The 20,544-nt window shown below is 49.4% G+C and overlaps 1 protein-coding gene across 1 annotated transcript; it reads right to left on the bottom strand.

Moving 5' to 3' along the window:
* Window positions 1-1,931: 1,931 nt before the first annotated feature.
* On the bottom strand, window positions 1,932-11,968 carry HAUS5 (HAUS augmin like complex subunit 5). Its single transcript, XM_026484371.3, has 19 exons — window positions 11,819-11,968; window positions 11,021-11,083; window positions 10,896-10,928; window positions 10,740-10,764; window positions 10,019-10,124; window positions 9,782-9,941; window positions 8,603-8,678; window positions 8,431-8,513; window positions 7,846-7,903; window positions 7,581-7,705; window positions 7,318-7,381; window positions 7,076-7,206; window positions 6,689-6,851; window positions 6,394-6,474; window positions 6,147-6,292; window positions 5,777-5,888; window positions 5,572-5,704; window positions 3,326-3,458; window positions 1,932-3,162 (listed from the first exon to the last, which is right to left on the bottom strand). Exons 1-19 carry the CDS (start codon window positions 11,914-11,916, stop codon window positions 3,045-3,047), a joined length of 1,908 nt encoding a protein of 635 aa, XP_026340156.2. The 5' UTR covers window positions 11,917-11,968; the 3' UTR covers window positions 1,932-3,044.
* Between the last annotated feature and the right edge of the window lie 8,576 nt (window positions 11,969-20,544).

Genomic DNA, 20,544 nt, shown 5'->3' with positions numbered 1-20,544 from the left:
TGAAAGTACTATTTTAACCTAACCTGGAATAATTCTTATCTAAATCAATGTGCTACCAACCTGATGTAATTAGGTTCATTTGTTTGTTTTCAATTTTTAAGAGTTTTTTTCTCTTTTTTAATGATGAAAAATTAGATGTTTCCACAGTGCAAAGTATGAAAGAGTGTATATTCATGGATGTTTGGCATCCATCGCTATCCCTTTTACCTTATTCTCTTCTCAACTGTCTCAAAGTTGCAGACATTATCCTTAATACTTCAACATGCATCCTCTAAGAATAGTCTCCCACCTAAACTCAATGCCATTATCCCAGCAAGACCTTTTTTTAAAAAAGATTTTATTTATTTGACACAGAGAGAGAGACAGCCAGTGAGAGAGGGAACACAAGCAGGGGGAGTGGGAGAGGAAGATGCAGGCTCCCAGTGGACGAGTCCGATGCAGGGCTCGATCCCAGAATGCTGGGATCATGCCCTGAGCGGAAGGCAGACGCTTAACGACTGAGCCGCCCAGGCGCCCTCCCCCCAGCAAGACTTTTAACAAAGACACAGTAATATTCTCTAACATACAAGTTTTCCACTCCCAATTTGCAAATTTCGTTGTCCCCAAAATGTACTTTTACTTAAAAAAAAATTCCATGGTTCAATCAAGACCCACCTTGCATTTGGTTGTCACATCTCTTTTAATCTAAAGTAGTCCCCACTTGAGCCCCATTGACTTTCTGAAGAATACAGTCTAGTTGTTTTGTACAAGGTCTCCCAACTTGTATTTCACCCAGTATGTTTTTGGGGTAGAATCCAAAAGTGGGATTGTTTAGGCAAACAGTAAATGCATATGTAGTTTTGCTGGAGATTATCCTATAGGTGTCCCACTTTGCATGTCCACTGATGGATTGAGTGTTGTTTTCCCACAGCCTTGTCGGCAGTGAGCTTCCAAGATTTTGGGTTTCCTTTTTTGCAGTCTGATAGGTGGAAAATGTATCAAAGTAGGGTTTTAATTTGCTTTTCTCTTATTATTTGAATTGGAGCATATTTTCTGAGAATTGTCCATTTACTTTGCCAACTTTTCTATGGACTTGGAATTTTTCTTTTCTACTTTGACATAGACACGTGTGTGCACGAACACACCCCCCTTTATGGTATAAATTGCAAATCCCCCCCCCAATTTATCATTTCTTTTTATTTTGCTTTTTTGCCATGCAAAAGTTCTTAAAAAATTATTTATTTATTTATTTATTTATTTATTTATTTATTTATTTATTTATTCATTTATTTCTTTAGAGTGTGTGCGAGCAGGGGAAGGGGCAGAGGGAGAGGGAGAAAGAGAATCCCCAACAGACTGCGCAGAGCAGGAGCCTGACTCGGGGATCGATCCTATGACCCTGAGATCATGACCTGAGTGGAAACCAAGAGTCAGCCGCTCAACTGACTGAGCCACCCAGGCACCCTGCAAAAGTTTGTTTTTATGTTTTCATCAATCATTCCCCTATTGCATCTGGATTTTGAATCATATTTAGGAAAGTTTGCCCAACTTCTGGTTTATAGAGCACTTCACCTTCATGGAGCTCACATTCTGTTTGAAGGACAACAAAGGATAAATAAAGTAGAATACAAACTATGTTAGAAGATGTACTATGGAGAATAATTAAGCAGGGGGGGCAAGAACCTCCATGTTCAGTCTTGGCTAGGAGCCAAGATGAAGGGAGGAGGGGAACACTACGGTGGCACATAGGAAAGGAAATATGGTAAAGACACAAAGACGTCAAATCTCCCTCATTTGTAAACTTATTGCAACCCCAGTAAAACTCCCATCTGTGTTTGTATTTTTTCTGGAACCAGGCAGGTTGAGTATAAAGTTCATTTCATTTGGGAGAAAAAATTAGCAAGAAGAGACAGGGAAACCTTGAAAAATTAGAGCAAGACAGCAACTAGCCATTTCAGATACTAAAACAAGACAAAACCTTTATTATTAGAACACTGCGGGGATGGCATATGAGAGTCAGAAAGACAACAGACTTGGAGAGAATCCAGATACAGCCTGATTAATCATGGACATTTAGCGTATGAAGAGGAGGCATCTCAAATCACCTGAAGTTTTACTTTATATAGGTGGGTAAAGTTTTACTTTGTAAGTTGAAGAGTAATTCATGGTGAAATGCACAGACCTAAAGAGTATAGCTAGATGAGTTCTGACACCTACCCCTACTACCTTCAACATGTAATCTATTTCCAACTCTAGAAAGTTTCCCTGTCTCCTCCCTTGGCTGATCTCCGCTACCCACCTCTCCTTCAGAGGCAACCACTGCTCTGAGAATTTCAAGAAGTGCTACTGTGATATATGTAAAATAAGACAAAATTGGATCCATTTGGATAAATTCCAAATGACTTCAGAGGTTTAAATGTAAAAAAGAAAACTACATAAAAATTAGAAGACAAATCACATCCCCCACCCCAAACGCCCCCACCTCCTCAACCCTCACACCAGCATTTTGAGCTCAGGGCCACTGCTCTCGGTCTTGCCTCCTTCCCACCCCAGCCTCCCACAAGCCCTCCTCAGATGCCCACGTGCATCCCTCTCATTACCTTTACAGAGTGTGTGCAGCCTTCTATCTAAAGTCGCATCTCCTACAGCCTGCTTTATTTTTTCTCCAGAGCCGTTATCTTCCAACATACTACATATTTTGCTCACTTGTCAGGGGTCTGCTTCCCCATCCTAGAACAACTTCCTGAAAGCTGGGACTTTTGTCCATTTTGTTCCGTGCCAGATCCTCAGTGTTTAGAGAAAGTGCTCAATGACTTTTTGCTGAGGGTGAGAGTGATGAGGGGAGTTTTAGAGGGACCTAGGGTGGGGTCCAGAGTACCCCATTCTCTTGTCTTTGATGGGATGAAAGGACAGGTCCAAGGCAGTTGAGAGGAACAGAAACGCCTATGAGGGGGACAGCAAGTGTGGGTAGAGACAATGGGTTGACACATTCAGGCGATGCTCTCTTCCAAAGGTCTCATGGAGGGGTGAATATGAAGCTCTTGACTTCTGTTTGAGGCCCCTGTTCATCCGCACAGCTGCTGCAGGGCGCCTTGGGCCTGGACCCAGCGTAGCCGCCACTGGGGCAGGGACAGGCCCTGGCAGAACTCCTCGGACAGGGCAGCTTGGCCTGGCTGCTCCCACCTTGGGGAAGGGGATAGCATCACAGGAAGGCCTGGGCCTCTAGACACTCGACCTCCCCCCCAACACCATGGCCTCCTTGTCATGAGCCCCCCCCCCCACCCCGCCGAGTTCTGCCCGTTCCCCCAGCTCAGCACCTTACCCCACCATCATATGCCCCTCTCACCAGTCCTCCACAACCCCCTGTAGCTTGGGGATTCGCTCCAGCGCTTGTTTCAGCAGGTTCTCCAGCTGCTTCAGAGCCTGCCCCAGATTGTCTTTCTGCTCCTTTTCTTGGGATGCCCAGATCTGCAGCAGCTCTGCAGGTGAGAAACCCGGGAGGCAGTGTTGAGTCCTCTGGCTCCCTGGTGCCTCACAGTCAATGGGTTCCCAAGTCTCCAGTCACCTAGTCATGACCTCAGCATCTCTCCCAAACCTCTCCCTCCTCCCAGGTCCTCATCTCAGGGGCAAGCCCACCATCCTCCAGGCCTCATCTTGGATACCGTCCTCCCTCCTCGACAGACCATCAATCTCCTTGGCCCATCCCTCACCTTCTTCCCTCCTTCCCTATTTACCCCCCAACCTCCTTCCTAGGCTCCAAGCCTCAGCCTCCCACTTTGGTTCATCCTCTATACAGCAGACAGAGTGATCTTCCTAAAGCATAAACCTGATCCTTTCCCTCTCCTGTGTGGAACTCTCCAAGGCTCGCCAGTACCCCCGAGACAGAGTCTGAGCTCCCCAGCCTAGTACTTGAAGGTTTGCACTAGGTGGCCTCTGCTTAGTACCAAAACCTCGCCTGTTCCTCTGGGTCCACTCGAGACACCACCTTTCTTCCTGGAATCCCTTCCCAGTGTTCCCCACCCCAAGGCTTCCTCCTCAGACTGCTACAGCCCTTCACTCCAGCAGTGTTTCCCCCTGGAGACGTGACTGGGTCCAGTCCCTCTCCATAGGTCCAAAAGAGGTCCATCTCAGAGCAAGTACAGATCAGCAGTGCAGTCAGGGCCCCTGGGCCTGAATCCTGGCTCCACTCCATCCTTGCCTCTGACCTCAGGCGTGACACTTGCCCTTTCTTCAGCCACTCCTGTGGTCAGGTGTAAAAGTGGGGCAGGGGGCAGACTGGGGCATGCTGGAGTGGGACCTACAAGGCTTGTTGACAGGTTGAAGGTGGGGGGGTGGTTAGGGTGCTGGGAGGAATTAAGGATGACTCCTGGGTGGCTAGCCTCAGTAAGGAGAGTAGGATCATTTACTGAGGGAAGGAAACAAGGCAGAAGAAAAACAAAACTGCTTTTCAGCACAGAGAGAACTATGTTCTGTTACAGACATGCCAAAGCCCAAGACGTCCATGAGGCAGGATGATGCTGTGCCGTGTCTTGGGCTGTTCCCACACATAGCTCCTGCTCACTGGAGAGGGGTAGGCAGGAGCCCCAAACTCAGAGGTCTGAAAACGGTCTCTTCCTGCTTTGCTGATGGCACCCAAGTCATTTCTCATTAATACACCTCTTCTACCTATTTATCCTTTGATTCTGTGCTCTCTGCTTCTACCACTGGGATCCCTGGGAATGGGCATCTCTGGCCTCTCTCCCCATTGAGCTCTCAGGGCCAGTAGCTGGCAGGTACCTAGCAAGTGCTTCCTGAGGGAATCTAGCAGTGAACAACTTTTCTGAGTTCCAGTTTCTTCATTTGTAACTTGGGTCTTAATAATCCTTACCCTCAGGACGCCTGGGTGGCACAGTCGGTTAAGCATCTGACTCTTGATTTTAGCTCAGGGTGTGATCTCAGGGTTGTTAAGATTGAGCCCCACATCAGCCTCTGTACTGGGCATGGAGCCTGCTTAAGATTCTTTCTCTCCCCTCTCTTTTTGCCCCTACCCCCTCCTCCCTGTCTCAAAAAACCTCCCCAAAACAAAACACCCTACCCTCATCATAAGGACTGAAAGAGACTGCACATGTGCAGACGAAATGATCACAACCACACCAGAGGCACATACTGCTTACTGAGTGCTGTGTATTGTTCAGTGCCCTGTTTGGATAACCGGACTGAGTCTTCCCAGCAACTTTGTAAGGTACTATCATTATGCTTACTCCACTGAGGAGGAAACTGAGGCACTGGGAGATCGCACAGCAGGGAAGAGGTAGGGCTGAGAGGAGTTTAACTCCACAGCCTAGCTTTTAACTATTCGCATATCCTATCGAATGGCGATACGTGAGTACTTGGCAATTTGATGGGCAGGATCACCTAGTTAGGAGTACAGACACGTGTCAGACTGCCTGGATTTAAATTCATCTGCTGTGCAGATGAAACCAGTGAACATGCTTAAAGCACTCAGTGCACAGCAGGCACTGTGTCAGTAATGGGTGTCTGGGATTTCTTCTGGAGGCTGGCGGCCCTGGGAATGGGCAGGGATGCTGGTTGTGAAGGCAGGGCAGGCCTTACCCTGGGTGGATGGTCCTGGTGGCAGGCTGGTCTTCATGTGAAGCAGATCCCAGCACCGGAGACTCCGCTGGTCCTGGAGGAACAGAAGGTCCTGGCGAAGAGAGGCGGCCTTTGGGAGGAGCAGTTCCGGAGCCTGGAGGGAGGGGGAAGAACAGTCACTCAGGCAGGAGGGTGGGAAGACAGGTCCTAGGGGACAGGCACTCACCTTCCCTGCAGGCAGCCCCAGCGTGTGGCTCAGCACTATGAGGCCGGAGCCCCTCGGGGACGCAGGATGCAGCTGGTGGATGGATGGCAGGACTGTGGGCAGGGGCTGCAATCTGGGGGGAAAGTCCAGGTTGGGAGGGGTACTCGGAGGGAAGCTTGAATTCCAGAGGTTCTGGGGACTGAGAGGTGCTTCAGGAGGCCCAGGAACTTGGAGGTGGGTCTGGGGACTAGGATTCCAGGGTGGGACTGAGACTTGAGGATGAGGTCTGGCAGCTTGGGAACACTGGAGGCCTGCCATTATATTTTTGGCGTGGAATCAGGGAGCGATAGTGACCCATGGGAGGGGACTTGGGGGGTGGCCCCAGTCTTACCCTCCAGGGCTGTGCCGAAGCAGGGTGCCCAACAGAAGGTAGGGTAGATGCCGGGCTTCCTCCTCCAGACAGTGAAGCAGCTCCTGGCTCTGTGGTGCCACCGCCTCAGATGTGGGGACCACTTTTCGCTGAACCAGAGCCAGCACCTGTGGGGAAGGAAAGGGATGGGAGAAGCAGCCTGGAGTCACTGGGCCCCATCTCTACGAGCCCCAGCCCTACCCAGACCTTTCCCCAACTCCCACCTCACCTCTGCAGGGCTCCGGCACAGACGCGTCTTGCTGGCTGAGTTGCCCTTGATGAGCAGGCGGACCTGTTCCTGTGTCTCCTCCTGGGCAACCACGAGGCCACCAAGATGGGCTGCTTTCACTTTCCACCTCCCAGCCTCTGGCCCTGCCATCCCCTTTGCACAGGTCCTGCTTCCTCTTGGGACAATCACCCTGGGCCTCTCCCCACCACCAGAGGCCCAGTTTTGGATCCTAAGGCTCCCAGCCTCTCTGGCCCTCCATCGGGCACTGCCACTTCCCCCAAGGCCGGCCTCTCACCACCAGCTGGCGCCAGTGCAGGATCCGCTGCTGTTTGGCCTGAAGCTCCTGCAGCAGAAGCTGCCGCCGCCCAGCCACCTCCTCCAGCTCCTGGCTCTGGGCATGCAGGGCCTTGAGCTCTGCCCACAGGCCACGGCCCCGGAGCCCTAGCATCAGGGCCTGCCTGAGACACAGCAGAGAAGAGCCAGGGAGAGGAAGACGACTAAGACTCCTAGCGGAGGAGGGAGATCAGATCTGTAAGGATGCACAAGGAGCCACAAACACAGGGAGACAAACCAGGAGAGCAGGGAGGCAGAGCTGGGAGCCACAGGGGCAGAAAAAGTCTAGTATTCTGAGACCTCTGGGAAAGAGATGGCCTAGAGGCCTCTGCTGAGGGAGCCCCCTCACCTCTCACTGGATCCCAGGGCACATCTCTCCACCTCCTCCATCAGGCCTTGGAGGCGCCGGGTCAGGATTTGACGCTCCTTCAGAAGGGGGCCCCGCTGGGCAACCAGCACACCCACGGCCTGCCAGCCCTCCTGGGGCAGGGGTACAAAGTCAGGGTGGGCATGATCCCTGGGGGTGAGGGGACCAAGGGGGCCTTGGGATGGGAAGGGGATGGAGCCCTGGGAAGGATGCCCGGGGGTCACCTGCATGAGATGCACCATGGACGGCAGGGCCTGGCTGGAGTCTGACTGGTCTGGTGCCTGGGACCTGGGAGTGGGGTAAAACCGCTGACGGAGGAACCCTCCCCCTTGCCTGGGCTCTTGGGGGTGGCCAATGTCAGCCCACCTGCCAGACTGGTCACTGGGTTTCAGTTCCACCCCCATCAGCAGGTGCCTGGTCCTGAGTCTGTTCCCGCTTTACCCATCCACCCACCCTGCCCCGCCCTTAGGAGCACTCCTCTCCACACCTGGCGATCTCCATATCTCGGAGCCCATCCGAACCGCACAGGGACCGAATCTCTGCCTCCCGCTCTGCAGCCAGGTGCTCCAAGGAGGCCAGGATGTGGCCGGGAGGGTGGTTTGTCAGCAGTGTCTGGTGGGGGGAAGGGTGAAGTAGGGCCAGATGGGGGCAGGGCTATGAGCCGGGATCCATGGTGATGAGGTAGGATCAAGAGTTAGGTCCTGGCACCCTGAGGTTTGTTCATGGGGCAGAAAGTATGGCCCCCCCCTCACCTCCACTGAGGTAAGCCACTGCTGGTAGGAAGCTCCAAAGTGGTCATCTCGAGGGGTTCTGTGGGGTTGTGGAAGGAGACAGAGAATATTACAAGACACATCAACTCTCCCTCTACTGATCACCACTACCTTATAAGGTGGGGGGCTATCACTATCCCCATTTTAAGGATGAGGAAACCAAGTCCATCTATGCCTGCTAGACTTGAGTTCCCTGCTTATACCAACTAGCTGGCCTTAGAGCCTTTCACATGTGCTATTTATCTAGAATACTGTCTTAACCTTTCACCCTGGCTAAACCTCCTCACCAGAGAACCTGTCCTCCCTGACTCCTCAGGTGAGGAAGGAGTCTCCTCTTGGTCCCTGGAGTCTCTCAGGCTTCCCCACCCCCAACAGCCCTAACCATCCAGGTTGCCACTGTCTGTGATGGATTTGTTTCTTCCTTGTCCCAGCCTGGGAGCCCTGTCAGGGCAAGGCCTGGGGCTGACACAGTCCAGAGGCTGAGTGTCTGAGGAATTAACAGACAAGTAACTTCCCCCCAAAAGCCCAGGTTCTTGGCAGGCTCTATGGAGCCTGGATGACACTCACGGGACGTTGCCTCCCTTGGCCTGAGGAATTAGGAGTTTCTGTAAGAACTGGGTCCGGAGGGTGCAGGCTGTTCGGACATCACCCTGGGAAGAAGAGGATAGGGCATGAGGGGAACCCAGGGGTCCACCTGACCTGACTCCCCACTCCTTTCCCCAAGGCCCAGGACTCTTACCAAGACCATAGGCTCCAGGCCCAGGCCCAGGGCTGATGATGTCAAGGGTCCAAAGGTTATATCTACTTTGGCCTTCCTGGAGAGAGAAGTAGAGTTGGGATAGGAGTCCCTGGGAAAAGGGAGCTAGAAGAGATGACTGTGTCTCCTCCTGCTACAAGGCTAGTCACTGAGCATGGATCTCAGGGGCCACCTCTAAAATCAGGCCACTGACATTTCCTGGCTATATTAGTTTCCTCACTGGCCTCTGCTCTTGCCTTCTGCAGTCTGTTTTCCATCTAGTAGTCAATGATTCTGTTAAAACCTCAGACAGATCATGTCACCTTGCTGCCCAAAACCCTCGAAAACAATGTGATGTTTTCCCATCACACTCAGAACAGTAACAATGGGTATTAGAAACTCTTTTAAGCACTCTGCATGATTTAACTCACTTAGTTATCATACCTACCCCATAAAGTAGGTTTAATATTATCCGCATTTCACAGAGCTTATAAACCGAGGCACAAAGAAGCTAAGTAGTTTGTCCAAGGTCACAGAGCTGTAAGTGGCCAGGCTAAGGCATGAAGCCAGTCTCTGAGTAAAATTCCGACGTCTCCATGGCACTCTCTCCACCTCTCTGACCTCACCTCCTTGTGCCCTCCCTTTTGCCTGTGTAACTGAAGCTGAACTGGCTTCCTGGCTGTTCTTCCTATATGCCAAACTCTGCACCTCTGCTCTTGCTGTCCCTCTCCATGGAGATTCCTCCCCCAACTCAGATGTTACTTCCTCAGCAAGGCCTTCTCTGACCATCTTTCCTGGAGTAGCATCTCCCTCGCCCTTACTATCACACCACCTTTTTATCATAGCGCTTTTCTCTCCCTGCAATTATAGAGTCTGCTTCCTAGTTTATCATCTGGCTTCTCTGCATCAGAGTATAAGCTCCATGAGGGCAGAGACTTGCCCCTTATTTACTGTTCTTTCCCCAGAACATTCCCTAGATATACATTGGCACCATTTTAAGCACCAGAAATATAAGTGGCTGAGATGAGAAAACTTTCTGACCTCACGGACTTTAAATCCTAAGGAGTGGAGCTCAGAATTCTGGAACCCAAGAAGCAGTCAGGGTAGAGAACGGATGTCTCTAAGGAAAATGTCTGCCTGCCCCGCCTGGTGAAGGCTGGTCCCTGGGCACCTGAGGCCCACCTCTCTATGTCCTGCAGACGCCTCAGCTGATTCTGCAGCCGCTGCACGGGATCTTGCAGCCCACGCTGCTGTCTTCGCATGGCCCCAGCTTGGGCCCGGAGGAGGAGAGCACGACGCTGGGTGTCTTGCATGCTCTGCAGGGCTTGCTCCAGGGCCATGTCTGTAGGAGAAACACGTGGCTATCAGCATTTCCCCCACCTCCACTCTGTTGCTTATCTTTCCAGCCCCATAGGTCACCCTGAGCCTCGGTCTCTTGCTCCATCAGCTCCAGGCTCTGGTCTAACTCCTGGATCTCTGCCCGCAGGCGAGCAACAGTGGCTTCCAGCTCCAGCTTCCGACGGGCCTGGTGGGATCGGGTGCAGAGTCAGATGCATGGCCTGGCTGGGGCTTGGCCTGGCCTGACTGCTCTTTGTGGGGCATTGTTCTCCTTGTCTGCACAGGTAGGCGGCAGAGGGCTTATTGTAAGCAGTTTCTGTGTCTGATCTCTAGGTCTAGAAGAACACCAGGGTACCATCTGGCCTCCTCCTTCCTCCTGGGATTGCGTCCCCTATCCTCCTACCCTGTTTCCTGTCTCTGCACTGATGATACCACATCCCTGCCCCAGTTCTCACCTCCCCACTGAGCCCAACATTTAGGGGTCCCGAGGTCTTCTGGAAGCCTCCCCTAGACGTCACTGGGGCCCCTTGCACACAATAGGTCCTACACTGGCCTCCGTATATCTCCCAAACCAGTCCCTTCTCCCATCTCCCCTCATCAGCTTGGATGCCTCATATCCATGTTCACTAAACATTCAGCTCATGCCTCTCTCCCTTGGACTGTAAGCCCCATGAGTGTGGGGATCAGGGCTGTCTTGTGATCCAGTGTCCCTAGCATCCCATAACACAAGGCTGGGCCTAGAGCAGAAATCTACAAGTCCTCTTTTTGGATGAAAGAAAATCTTATAACACATGCTTCTCACCTCTGGACTGTCCTGGTGGCCATACCTGAGGAAATGAAGCCAGAGTTAGGGGATGACAAGGACTTCCAGGGGAGACAGGAGGTGTGAGGCTGTGGGTGAAAAACAGCTGGATGGGACTAGGGGAAATAGGAAGGAACAGCTTTTAGAACCAGTTACCAGAGTAGGTTTCCCCGGATCTTCTGGACACTCCTACAGCGGAGAGGCAGAAGGAAGAGGTGTTACTGTGGGGCTTGCCTGTGTCCCCTCCCCTGTCACAGCCTCCCTCATGAGGCCAGTCTCACCTCTGGCTGTGCACGTGCCGCAAGACATAGGCCCAGATGTCGGCCCCCTGGCCCAGACACAGTCTGTGGGGAGAGCAGGTAAAGGTATGCCTCGGGCACCACACAGGGTGGATCATCCTTATTCCCAGGGTGGTTGTGGTGGGTAAAGTCTTTACAAGGGAATTCTCACTTCTGGGGGGAAAGAGGGTTCATACTTTTGGGATGAGATATTCCCTCCTGGGGAGTTCTCAGTCTGAGTCGTGGACTTTTCACTGGGTGTGGGATTATTCTCATTTCCTGGTGGGGCGATTACTTTCTCCTGGGAGAGGGCTATCTCTAGTCACTTCCAGAGGAGGTGGTGGGGAGTATACTGCCAGGAAGTGCTCTCATTACCAGATGTGGGTCATCACTCCTATAGATTCAGTCTCCAATGGGATGGTCTTTGGCGACTCTTCACTGGTTGGGGTGGGGGTGGGTGGTAGCGTGTTGCATGGACAGTCTCACTCCAAAGATCTTACTTGCACACAGGAAGGGGGCTTCATTAACTCTGGGAGGATCCTCACTGGTGCCTCTGCTCTCACTCTGGGTGGTCTCACGGGGTAGGCGGTGGGAGTGTGTGGGAGGGTCATGGCCAGGGGTTCTTCACTCAACCCAGGATCCTCTTCCTGAATATACTCCTGGGTGTGGGGGGGGGGGCGTCCTTAAGGGTTATTCTCACTGAGGGAGAGGAAGGCGGGTCTTCAGTAAGGGGTGGGGCTCTCATCCCCAGAGACTATCTCCAGGGTTGGGAGTGCTCACTCTCAGAGCGTCCCTCCTCACCTGCGCAGCGTCGACTCCGGGGCTCGGGCTGCGACGGGCGCCCCCATCTCTTCCGTCGCCCAGCAACCCAGTTCCCGCGCTTCCTGCATTACCTCCATGACAGCGCCGCGGTAGCGCCTTCCCGCTCCCTCTTCAAGTATGGCGCCCGCCTCTGATGTCACGAGCGCGCCGGCAGTGACGCCGTCGGTTGCCCGGCGGACTGGGGCTGAGCGGCTCCCTCAGCGCGGCGCAGCCGTCCAGTTCCTCCAGCTCCTTCGGCTTGGGTCGCTTGGAGCGAAGATGATAGGGGTGTGGAGAAACGGTGGGGCCCGTTCGCTTTCCGCGCCCTCCCACTCACCACCAAGTGTCCCCTAAAAGGCAAAAGGTCCCAAATGCCTCCCTTGATTTTCTTGACAAAGTGGGACTTTCATCCTAGGAGGCCAGGTACGGAGATGCCAGACTTACTGCTCTTTGATTTCAGAAACAGGGTGTTTCAGGTCTGAGTGAGGGATAGGGGGCCGATAGCATGACCCTGATATCTCCCCGGCATGCATTCTTCCAGGTTTCGTTCGTCTTTACGATTCCATAACATTCGCGAGCCGACCCTGCCCCGGGAACACCGCGGTGGATGAGACAGCCCCAGTCTCCATGCTACGGAGCTCAGGTTCAGTGGGGGACTTAGACGCGCATCACCGTCACCAGGTAGGGATGGTAGAAAATAAGCAGCAGGAGTGGGTCAGTTTGGGACACGGGGAATGTGAGAGGTCTGCGGGCTGCCCCAGAAAGCACTGGGTACTGGGCCTGGAGTTCTGGAGAGCCCACTCAGCCTCAGACAGGGCCCTGAGAAATAGCAACATTCTCATGGATCTTTCACTGAACATGCTTGTCTAGGTCACCACTCTGTGGTGACTCACCTAACTCTCTAAGTAGTTACTCAATAAACAAATGAGGGGAGAGGAGGTGGGATGAGAATAAAGCTGGGGACTGAGGCAAGGGGGTGGAGCAGGATGAGGTATGGGGGTCAAGGGCAATGGTGGACCATATAGGGCTGTGGAGCACAGAGGAGACAACTTAGTGGGTGGGTCAGGAGATTGATTGGCTGTAGAGGGCGGGGCATCCAGGGTGAGAGCCAGAGGTCTGGGCTGGGGATTAGATGGAGCCGACCTTGAAATGCCGGTGTGAGAGAAGGGACAACTTTGGGGGAGATGCTGATAATCCAAGGGTTGGGTGAGTCTCTGGCACAGGGACAAAGGGACCATGGGATCACCATTAAGATAGCAAATTTGGGGGAGAAGCTGAGTCCAGCTTCAAGTGTTTATAAGGGCTGAGAAGCAGCAGAGGGTGCCAGGGGCTGATGTAATCCAGGTGGGCTTCCTGGAAGAACGAGCAGCTGCTACTGTGAGTGCCTAATTCTCAAAAGGTGCTATTTCGCTCAAACATTGTCACCCTTCTGCCTTTTGTGGGGTGTTTTGCTATTAAAAAACAAAATCAATTAGACAGCATGTCTGCCATTGGTCTATGAGCCTTTCAAGGGGCTTTAAAAAGGACTGGCTGTTAAGAGAATGAAAAGACAAATCACAGACTGGCAGAAATATTTGCAAAACACATACCTGATGATTGACTTGTATCTAAAATAGACAAAGAACTCTTAAAACCCAACCATAAGAAAACAAAAAGTCTTCTTAAAAATGGACAAAAGTTATGAACAGATATCTCACTGAAGAAGAGGTACAGATGGCAAATAAACATGAAAATTTGCTAACCATCATATCATTAGGGAATTGCAAATTAAAACAAAAATGGGATACCTCTACACACCTATTAGAATGTCTGAAATAAAAAAAAATGACACCAAATCCTCTTGAGGATGTGGAACAACGGTAACTCTCCTTCACTGCTGGTGGGAAAGCAAAATGATACAGCCACTTTGGAAGACAATCTGAAAAGGCAATGGACTCTATGATCACAAATATATGGCATTCTAGAAAAGGCCAAGCTATAGAGACCACTAAAAAGATCAGTGGTGGCCAGGGGATCATGGGGGGGGGGGGGTGGAAGGGATGGAAAGGTGAAACTATTTTGTGTGATACTGTAATGGTGGATACATCACATTATGAATTCATAAAAAGCCATAGAACTATACAACACAGAGTGAGCCTTAATGTAAAGTATGGATTCTAGTTAGTAATAATGTTTCACTATTGGTCATCAATTGTGACAAAGGTACCACACTCCTGCAAGACGGTAATAATAGGGGAAAATGTGGGTGGAGGGACAGGAAGTATATGGGAATTTTCTTTACTTTTTGTGTAACTTTCTGTAAGCATAAAGCTACTCACGAAAAATAAAGTCTATTAAAAAATAATTGGTTGAAAGTTGAAATATTGAATGAAACATCTATAACCATAACCTAATGATAACAGATGTACCTTGACTGAAGCTATAACATAAAAGGATTCTCTATGGAAGAAAGGCTAAAGGTTTTGGAAAAAAAGCTAAAGCCAAATAAGAGACAGCTATTACCAGTTTCACCTCCAACTCTAAAATAATTAAAAAAAAAAAAAAGCCACCCAGAGGTTATTAGACACATGCATTCCAGGTGCCTCTGCTTGAGAGCAGAACTGCTCCTGTTAACCATCTCCCCAGCAGCCACTGACAGATCTCACCACTGTCCTCCAGTCTGTGTGCTGGAGCTTTGTCATGTATCAGCCTGACCAGGCTGAACGAACTGTATCTTAGAATTACCTTCTCCGAATGCTTTCAATTAGGACGAGCCAATAGAGATTCTTGGGCAGGATTTGGAGGGCAGCAGTGAAGCAGCTGCCATTTCGTAGGTCACACAGGTTGTGGCTAGCTGGCTGCTGGCTCATCAGGCTTGCATAGGGCAGCAGCCAGGCCAGCAATTGTTTCACCTTTTCCTGGATCTTCCTCTCAACTTCTCCAGCTCCTGGGCCAGTTGTGTGTTTAGGTCCATGATGAAGGATGCCAGCTTCTGTGGACGCTCATATCACCAAAGGCAGAGGCCAGCTTGTACCAGCTTGTCTTAGCTTCTCCCCCACTTTACACCTGTCTTCCCTTCCTAACTGCCTGCCCCATGCACTTCGAGTGCCAGCATCAGACACTAAGACCACAATATTAGGGACTGCTTCATAACTCCAACCGATAAGGTTAAACTCCAGTTTATGTATTCTATCTATCTATCTATCTATCTATCTATCTATCTATCTATCTATCTCCCCCAGTGGTTCAGCCTCTCAGATGGAACCCCTATGCACTCTAAGCAGAGACTCTTGGTGTCTGTGGAGTTATTGTTACCTCAAGCTGCTGTTTATGGAGGAAGTTGCGTGGCTTTCCTCTTCCTCTCCTACATAAGAAGAGGATGTTTTCTTCTCCATTCCCCAAAGGCTGATGCAAAAAGGTGAGATTGGCATCTTACAGAAAGAAGAAATAGAAGTCATATTTGTACCCCCACCATGTTCAGTCTGTTAAATATACAAATGACAAAATGATTATCATCCCCAAACTGAGATGGTTAACCTGTGTTCTTCGCCTGATCCCTCTTGGACAAAATTCAAGTTCTCACATTAATGCCTGTAATCCGCTGCTTACAAGGTGTTCAAGGACCAGCATCCTCCAGGAGCTTATTGGAAGCGCAAAATCCCTTGCCCCTCCACTCCTGGATTTACTGAATCAAAACATGCATTTTGACCAAATTGGTCAGTGATTTGTATGCATATTAAAGCTTAAGAAGTGCCATCTACAGGATAATACTTTGAGGGGGATAAAACCTTTATTAGTATTAATATCCAGAGATGGATTCTTATCATTGGCTTCTTAGATACACAGTTTTAAAATTTGTGATGACTATGTGGCACATTTTAGACCATCCTGTCTCTAATTTCCTCATAACAATTGGCCTTTTTATGACCATGTCAACTGAAACATCAACTGGGCCAGCTGAGAGACCCAGAAGGTGAGTCTTAGAAGGTGAAGAGCTGGAAAGTTTTGGCAGAAGTTATTAAGGATACCTCAACACCCAAAGCAACAACTCTGTACCAAGTGTGTCCACACATACTGAGGAAAAGTAGGCAATACACACAGGAGTGATTTACAGCAACATGAGTTTGGTGGTTTCTTTCAGGGATGGAGGGAGGGAAGGAGGAACAGAGAAGAAGGAGGAAGGGTTTAATTTGTACCTACCACATTTTATTTAGAAAAAGAAGAAATCTGGTGCATGTTTACATCTATGAAATGGGGGCATGTGGGGGTCTGTTAGACTTGTTTCTGCACAGTCTGTACATTTGAAACCTTTATCTAAATTAAGAAATTAAAAGTTAAAAAAAAGTGGGGGGAACATTCTGGGTCTTCTATGGGTGGTGGATCAGAGGAGACAGGCCAGGGCAGGGAACTGGGGCAGGTTATGACAGAGTTGAGGCTTAGCAGGGGGCTGGTGGGAGAGGTGATCATCAGGCTGAGTGGGGGACTCTTACCCCTAGGTTAAGCCCTTTCCAGAGAGGAAAGCAGTGTTCTCATTGGGACATTACCTGTCAAGGCTCCCTTCCTCCCACCTCTGAGATTTTCTTCCTGCTGTGCCCCTTCTTCATTATCTTCAACGGCTACCTCCTCCTCTTATCTCAGAACTGCCCTCCTATGCAAGCCTTCTCTAACCATCCCCTCCCCGCCCCCTGCCGAGAGCAGGCCCCTAGGTTGATTGGATTAACTTCTCTGGATTCTCACAGGTAAGCCTCTTTCTGATGACAAATGCCCCAAAACCCAAGGTAGTGTTTTTTCTCCCAAACAAGAAATATCTTGGCTCACGTGATTTAGAAAGTGTCCTGGTTTCTTCTGGTTCAGGTGAGGTATGATCCAGCAGCTCAAACACTGGAAGGCAGTTATTATGAGCAAAGGCTCTGCAGTCTGACTCACTGGGTTTGGATCCTCATTCCATCACTCAGGCTAAATGATCTAGGGCAAGTCTCTCAATCTCTGCAGCCTCAGTTTCCTCATTTATGAATTAGGGACAATAATAACATCTGTCTTTAGTGTTGTTGTAGGGTTTAAATGGGACAACATGCATAAGCTCCTTGAACAGTGCCTGCACACAGTTGATTGCTCAGTGACTGTGATGATGGTGATGATGGTGATGTCACTGGGGACCCAGTTTCTGGCTCCCCTTTCTAGCGCTTGCTTCTTGTAGTCCCCCTCCCCCTTCCCCTCCCCCCCCCCCCTCCTCCTCCTTCTTCTTCCTTCATCCTAGCAGTTCCAGGCTCCTCTACCTGGTTGTAGAATGACTTACTCTGCACCATTTGAAGGGGAGAAAGATGTGGTTTTAGGGGGTAACGTGGAAGAGGTGGGCTGCTTCTCTTTACCAAAAGCTCCAGAAACCATTTATCCAAGTCTCATTTGCTCAGGAAGGGTCACATGCCCACTCTGAACCAGACTGTAGCCTGAACATGCCTCCCAAACCTTAGAATGACCACTACACTGTACCTCTCCAGACTTGTTTCTCTCCCACTTCCCCAGATCACACAAGGGGGCTCTGTGATTCCAGCTCCTGAGGCCAAAATTCCCTCTTTCTCTTACACCTATATCACGCTTCAGCAATTCCTGTTTACCTTTAAAGTTCATCAAGGCTTTTCCCTTTCTTCTTTCCCACTCCAGCCTAATGTACCATCCCCTCCCATCTGGAAAATCACAGAAGTCTCCCTGCTGTCACATGTTCACCATAGTCTGCTCCCTTCCAGAGTCCCAGGGAGCCTATTAACACCTGAGTCAGCACATGTCGCTTATCTGTTCAATGTCTGTGCATGTCACTCAGAGTAAAGCATGCTCGCTTTGATCTTGCCTTTGTTACCTCCCTGATTTCATCTCTAAACATTCCCTACCTTACTTTGCTTCAGCTATACTGGCCTCCTTACTATATCGCAAAAATATCAGATGGGGGGGCTCCTGGGTAGCTCAGTCGTTGGGCGTCTGCCTTCGGCTTGGGGCGTGATCCCGGAGTCCTGGGATCGAGCCCCACATCGGGCTCCTCCACTGGAAGCCTGCTTCTTCCTCTCCCACTCCCTCTGCTTGTGTTACCTCTCTCGGTGGCTGTCTCTCTCTCTCTGTCAAATAAATAAATAAAATCTTAAAAAAAATATCAGATGGGCTCCTCCCTCCAGGCCTTTGTACTAGCAGTTTCATCTCCCTGAGATCTCACCCCAGATACATGTCTGGTTTCCTCTCTAAAGTCCTGCAAGCCTTTGCTAAAAAGTTAGATCCTAATTGGGGCATTACCTTCCTCTCTATTTAAAACTATAGCCCCTCATCCATCCTCATTACTTCTGATCACCTTTTTCATGCCTTTTTTCCCCACAGTACTCATTTTAATACTTTTCCTACTTAAGTTTATCATCTTTCACACACCACCAGAATGGTACTGCAGGAGATACCCAATAAAACTTGGCTGAAGGAAAGAATAAATGAAAGAACAACACACAGTCCCCTCTGGTGGTGAGCCTATCTTCTCCACTGAACTGCAGATGTCCTGAGGACAGAGATGGGATCTATGTGGGTCACTGTTGTGTCTCCAGCATCACGCAGTGCAGAGCCAGGCATGGAGGGGGTTGGAGTCCTAAAGAGGCATATGTCTGCAAAAGATTCCTGAGCAATCTGTCGGATGGAAGGTAAAGAATGAGTGTTGGATTTCCTCTTCAAGAGAGCTGGAAAGCACCTGCAAGAGTTCTTGCAGGGAGGAGGAGAGAACCCCACCTGCTTTGGAGAGTGGGAGATGTGTGACATTACTCACTGCCATGTAAGTCTCCTTTTTGTTCTTTGAATCTCCAAGCTCATTCCAGCTTTAAGTCTTTGTGACTGCCATTCCCACTCTGGGAACACTGTTCTCACAGTTCTTGGAGCTGCTCTCAGACTTGGGCTTCCATGTCTCAGCTCAAAGAACATCTTAGAAAGGCTCCTTCCTTCCTTCCTTCCTTCCTTCCTTCCTTCCTTCCTTCCTTCCTTCCTTCCTTCCTCCCTTCCTCCCTTCCTCCCTTCCTTCCTTCCTTCAAGAGAGCATGCGAGGAGGAGCAGAGGGAGAGGGAGAAGCAGGCTCCCCACTGAGCAGGGAGCCCAATGTGGGGCTCTATCCCAGGAAGCTGGGATCATGACCTGAGCTGAAGGCAGACACACTCAACAGGCTGAGCCACCCAGACACTCCTTAGAAAGGCTTTCTGTGGCAAAGCCAGCTAGGTGTCTATAGGCTACTCAGTCTGAGACTACATTTTCCAGAAGCCCCTGCAACCAGTTGAGGCCATGAGACTAGTCCATCCAATGGACTGAGAATAAGAGATGTATATCGCTTAGGACCAAAGCTTTACTTAAAAAATTCCCCCCTGGCTTACTGAAGTATAATTGACAAAAAATGTAAGCTATTTAAAGTGTATAACATGGTTATTTGATATATGTATACATTGTGAAATTATTACCACAATCAAGTTAATTAATACATCCATTACCTCACATAGTTACCCGTTTTCCTCTTTTTTTGGTGAAAGTATGTAAGATATGCTCTCTTAGAAAATTTTAAGTATATGATACAGTATTATTTACCATAGTCACCATGTTATATATTAGATCCTAATATCTTACTCATCTTATAACTGAGTGTTTGTATCCTTTTAAAAGCCTGTTCCCATTTCCCCCAGCCCCAGGCAACCATCATTCTACTTTCTGTTTCTGTGAATTTGGCTTTTTTAGATTTCATATATAAGTGATACCACACAGTATTTGTCTCTGACTTATCTCCCTAGCATAATGGCCTCAAGGTATTGTTGCAAATGGCAGGATTTCATATTTCTCATGGTTTAATAATATTTCTTTATATATATACCAAATCCTCTCTATCCCTTCATCCATTGGTGCACACTTGGGTTGTTTCCATATCTTGGGTATTGTGAATAATGCTGCAGTAATTATGAGAATACAGATGTCTCTGAGACAGTGATGTTTTTTTCCTTTGGATATATTCACAGAGGCAGGATTGCCAGATCATGTGGTAGTTCTGCTTTTAATTTTTTGAGGAACCCCCATATTATATTTCATAGTGGCTGTACCAATTTACATTCCCATCCAAGAGTGTATAAAGATTCACTTTTGTGCTGAGGATTTTAGGAAGCAAGTGGAGGTTCTGTAGTCTCTCATCTTCTGGAGTCCTTCAGGGGACTCCAAGCATTTTAGGAGATGGTGGAATCACCAAGTAGGAGGAGCCTGGATCCCTCACTAAGTATGTGGGCAACCAGAAATGCCCACTTTGGGAGGTTCTGTGAAAGTGAAAGAAACAATTTTGTGAGCTACAGGAATGGTGGGGTTTATTTGTTACAGCCACTAGCATGACTCTAAACAGTATACTTCTAGACCTTATTGTCTGCTAGCTCAGTGTACCTCAAACTGTTTGTGATTGTGGAGTAGAACTCATTTTTTGGTATCTCCAATCTGTCATGTACTGATTCTTTTGGTCTATATCCTGTCTAACAAGACAAGTCTATTGATTATATTCTTGGATGTCATGGCCATGTCAACCTTCTGTGAACTTCGAAGTGCTTATTAGCAATTTCTGCACTTCTCTTGTTGCGGACCATTAACAGTAGTGTACCAGTAGTGGTACTGCTTTAGCTTATTACCCTGTTTTATTTCTCTCCTTATCATTTACCACTCCCTGTAATTATCTTGTTTATTCGGAGGTCTATTTGTTTATGGTATTCTTCCCA

The sequence above is a fragment of the Ursus arctos genome, unplaced genomic scaffold (assembly GCF_023065955.2).
Source record: "Ursus arctos isolate Adak ecotype North America unplaced genomic scaffold, UrsArc2.0 scaffold_19, whole genome shotgun sequence".
Classification (NCBI taxonomy): domain Eukaryota; kingdom Metazoa; phylum Chordata; class Mammalia; order Carnivora; family Ursidae; genus Ursus; species Ursus arctos.
The sequence above is the reverse complement of the archived record's forward strand: the minus strand, read 5'-3'. Positions and strand labels throughout refer to the sequence as shown.

Excerpts from the sequence above, each read along its gene's own strand:
- HAUS5 (XM_026484371.3), bottom strand. The coding sequence starts at position 11,916 with ATGGAGGTAATGCAGGAAGCGCGGGAACTGGGTTGCTGGGCGACGGAA. Across the intron at positions 6,852-7,075 it reads GCCCTGGGATCCAGTGAGAG|GCAGGCCCTGATGCTAGGGC; the intron begins GTGAGGGGGCTC and ends GCTGTGTCTCAG. Across the intron at positions 5,705-5,776 it reads TGGGGCTGCCTGCAGGGAAG|GCTCCGGAACTGCTCCTCCC; the intron begins GTGAGTGCCTGT and ends CCCTCCCTCCAG.